At 36.9% G+C, this 3,185-nt stretch overlaps 1 protein-coding gene across 1 annotated transcript; it reads right to left on the reverse strand.

The window, feature by feature from the left end:
* Positions 1–237: 237 nt before the first annotated feature.
* On the reverse strand, positions 238–1,194 carry LOC114687783 (olfactory receptor 147). Its single transcript, XM_028862417.1, has one exon. The coding sequence runs from the start codon at positions 1,186–1,188 to the stop codon at positions 238–240; it is 951 nt and encodes a 316-aa protein (XP_028718250.1). The 5' UTR covers positions 1,189–1,194.
* Between the last annotated feature and the right edge of the window lie 1,991 nt (positions 1,195–3,185).

Genomic DNA, 3,185 nt, shown 5'->3' on the forward strand with positions numbered 1-3,185 from the left:
TGTTTATGAGGAACAACGCTACTGTGTAGATATCTACTGTGCAGGGATTAAATTGAATAAAATATGCTTCATCTGACATAATTGTAACTTCTTTTTGATGAAATTATCCATATGAATATTATAAAAAACAAGTCTACGTAAATACACAGATAATTAAAAGTGAAGTAACATTGACAAAAAAAAAGCAATACCAAAAAATTATAGTCTTCCAATTTCTTACAGAACTATTGTTTCTGATTAAAATCTGTCTTTCCTCTGAAACTTAATTAATGATTTCTTTAATGCCACCTTAACATCTTTGTTCCTCAAACTATAAATCAGGGGGTTGAGCATGGGCCCAACATTAGTGTAGAAAACTGAAGATATTTTTCCTTGTTCCATAGATCCAGAAGAATATTTAAGATACATGAATGCTGCTGATCCAAAGAAGAGAGAAATCGCCATGATGTGAGAGCTACAGGTACTGAAGGCTTTTGATCTTCCTTGTGTGGATTTGATATTGAGAACGTTGGCAAGGATGAAAACATAGGAAATGAGGATGGTAAAGCTGGGCACTGTGATGTTAATACCCACAACTATGAGAACTACAACCTCGTTGACATAGGTGCTGGTGCAAGAAAGTTGGAGGAGGGGCAGGATGTCACACAAGTAATGGTTGATGACATTGGCATTGCAGAAGGTCAGTCTGAGCATGCAGCCTGTGTGGGCAGAGGCTCCAGCAAACCCCATCCCATAAGCAGCAAAAGATATCACAGAACAGACCTGAGGGGACATGGTGACCTTATACAGCAGTGGATTACAGATGGCCACATAGCGATCATAAGCCATTGAGGTCAACATGTAGCATTCAGAGATGACAAAAAAGAGAAAGAGAAAGAGCTGAGTCATGCAGCCTACATATGAGATGGCATTCTTCTCGGAGACAAAGTTCATCAGCATTTTGGGACTGAAGACAGAAGAGTAGCAGAGATCAATGAAGGAGAGGTTGAAGAGGAAATAGTACATGGGAGTGTGCAGGTGAGGATTGAGGCCAATTAGGGTGACCAGGCCAAAGTTTCCCACCACTGTGACAATGTAGATCATTAGAAACAGGTAAAAGAGGGGCAGCTGGAGCTCTGGACGATCTGTCAAACCAGCAAGGACAAATTCCGTCACAATGGAGCTGTTTTGAGCTAGCATAATTATCATTGAAAATCTAGGAGAGAAGAAAATTTTATTCATGGACAAACCAGCTTTGTTTCTAAGCTTTTAACCTCAGCAGAATTTGGTACAACTGATGAAAGTTCTCCTTTTTCATATGAATATATTATCACACTCTCCAATTATAACAAATTTGAGTCACTCTTGCCTGTTTTATCTTCATAACCTGAATACCACAATAATATTCTTCTATCCCTGCCTCAGCATATGGGGATATAATGACTGACCTGTAAGCCTAGCCATTGATAAACTTAGGTGGTGGGATATGTTGTACAAAATGTACACTCTTTCATCTGGTCCTACAATTCTCATTCCTTAGTTCCATTAGAATTCCTTAGTTCTTCTGTGATGACCAAGAGAATTCCGGTAGGGCATCAACCACACAGATACTCCTTATAAAAGGATGTTCCTCACAGTTGGTAAGGTTTCCATAGAGCTTACTTCAAGGCTCTATGAAGCTAGCAATGGATAGTAGGTATGAAGAATATCCACAGTAGATTAATATTTACCACTAATTATCTTCTTCCATGTTCCTTCACATTTTATTCTACTCTATCCTAGTTTCACAGAGGATGGAAAAAGGTTTTGATTTCAAACCTCTATAAAGGCACCAAAGAGAAAATAGTAATTTATATGGCTGTGGGTTTCATTAGTGATAAAGATTTTTAATGCCCAAACTGTATTCTTATGGTATATAAACTATGTATGTACATGATACATTAGTGTTTTGTATAAAATAGAATAAATACCCCCCACACACACACACACAAAGACAGCTTTGGGTTTCCTGTGTTACCCGGACCTATTATGGCTGTCTTACTATCAGACTGAAGAGGAAGCCAACACAACAAAGAAGAACCACAGGCAGGCTGACAGTAGAGCCTGAGCCTTGTAATATCGAGTTGTTGTTATTCAGCGGAATAATTTTTTCCTTTTTATCCAGAAGAAGAATTAGAGACATGAACAAGGAGTGAATGAACTCACCCTTTCTCATTTCTGAACCGTCCTCTATATATTTCCTGCCACCACTATCCAGGAGGTAGAACTGGCATCAAATGTGACAGAAGTGGCCAGATGTCATCACAAAATCTTGCATAACAGAAGTGTCATAGCACAGGTCTCACAGTCTGGATGTTACAGGAGTCACTCTGAGCTGTGAAAACCACTTTTAACTGGTCATTTTCCCAAACATGGTAAAGGAAAGCCACCGTCACTCCAGAGCCACTATATCAATGTAGAGCATGGCCTCCTTATAATTCTTATGACCTGATTAGAAAGCCAGGAACTGTTATTCCCTAAGGAACACTCCACGGCAATCAACTAGGAATGGAAAAAACACGCCTGTGTTTAAATCCCAGTTTATCATAGTAGGCATAAACTTTTCACCAGGGGTTATCTAGTCCACTGGGCATAGATTTAAAGAGATGTAAATACAATTTACATCATTAAAAATTTCACTAATCATCATCTATGGGGTAAATTAGTTGTAGTAAAAGTCTGTATATAGTTAAAGTAAATTTTATTTGTTATGTTCATTTTTAGTAATTTTATTATATATGAATTATACAAAGAGTTGTATTTAATAAACTTTGAACATATTCTCCTCAAACTAATCTTTTATTTCCCATCTTTCCACTCCTTTTTCTCTTTTTCTTCATGTCAATATCCTTTTGTATTTCTCTATAGCTCTCACATACAAAAGAAAACATGCAACACATGTATTGTATGATTAGCTTATTGTGTTTAGCACAATGATCTCCAGTTCCATCCATTTTCAAACAAATGTAATAATTGCAATACTGTTTATGACTTAAGTAATATACCCATATTGTGTATGATGTTTCAAGGTCTTTATACATGCATCAATTGATGGGCACCTCAGTGTTGAATTATACATAAATCAAACATGAAAACTGGTAATTTGTTCTTAGGCATTTCTACTTTAAAAATATATAAAATTAGAATTGCCCTTTTCCTTCATGACA

The sequence above is a fragment of the Peromyscus leucopus genome, unplaced genomic scaffold, assembly GCF_004664715.2.
Source record: "Peromyscus leucopus breed LL Stock unplaced genomic scaffold, UCI_PerLeu_2.1 scaffold_1277, whole genome shotgun sequence".
Classification (NCBI taxonomy): Eukaryota; Metazoa; Chordata; class Mammalia; order Rodentia; family Cricetidae; genus Peromyscus; species Peromyscus leucopus.

Excerpts from the sequence above, each read along its gene's own strand:
- LOC114687783 (XM_028862417.1), bottom strand. The coding sequence starts at position 1,188 with ATGATAATTATGCTAGCTCAAAACAGCTCCATTGTGACGGAATTTGTC.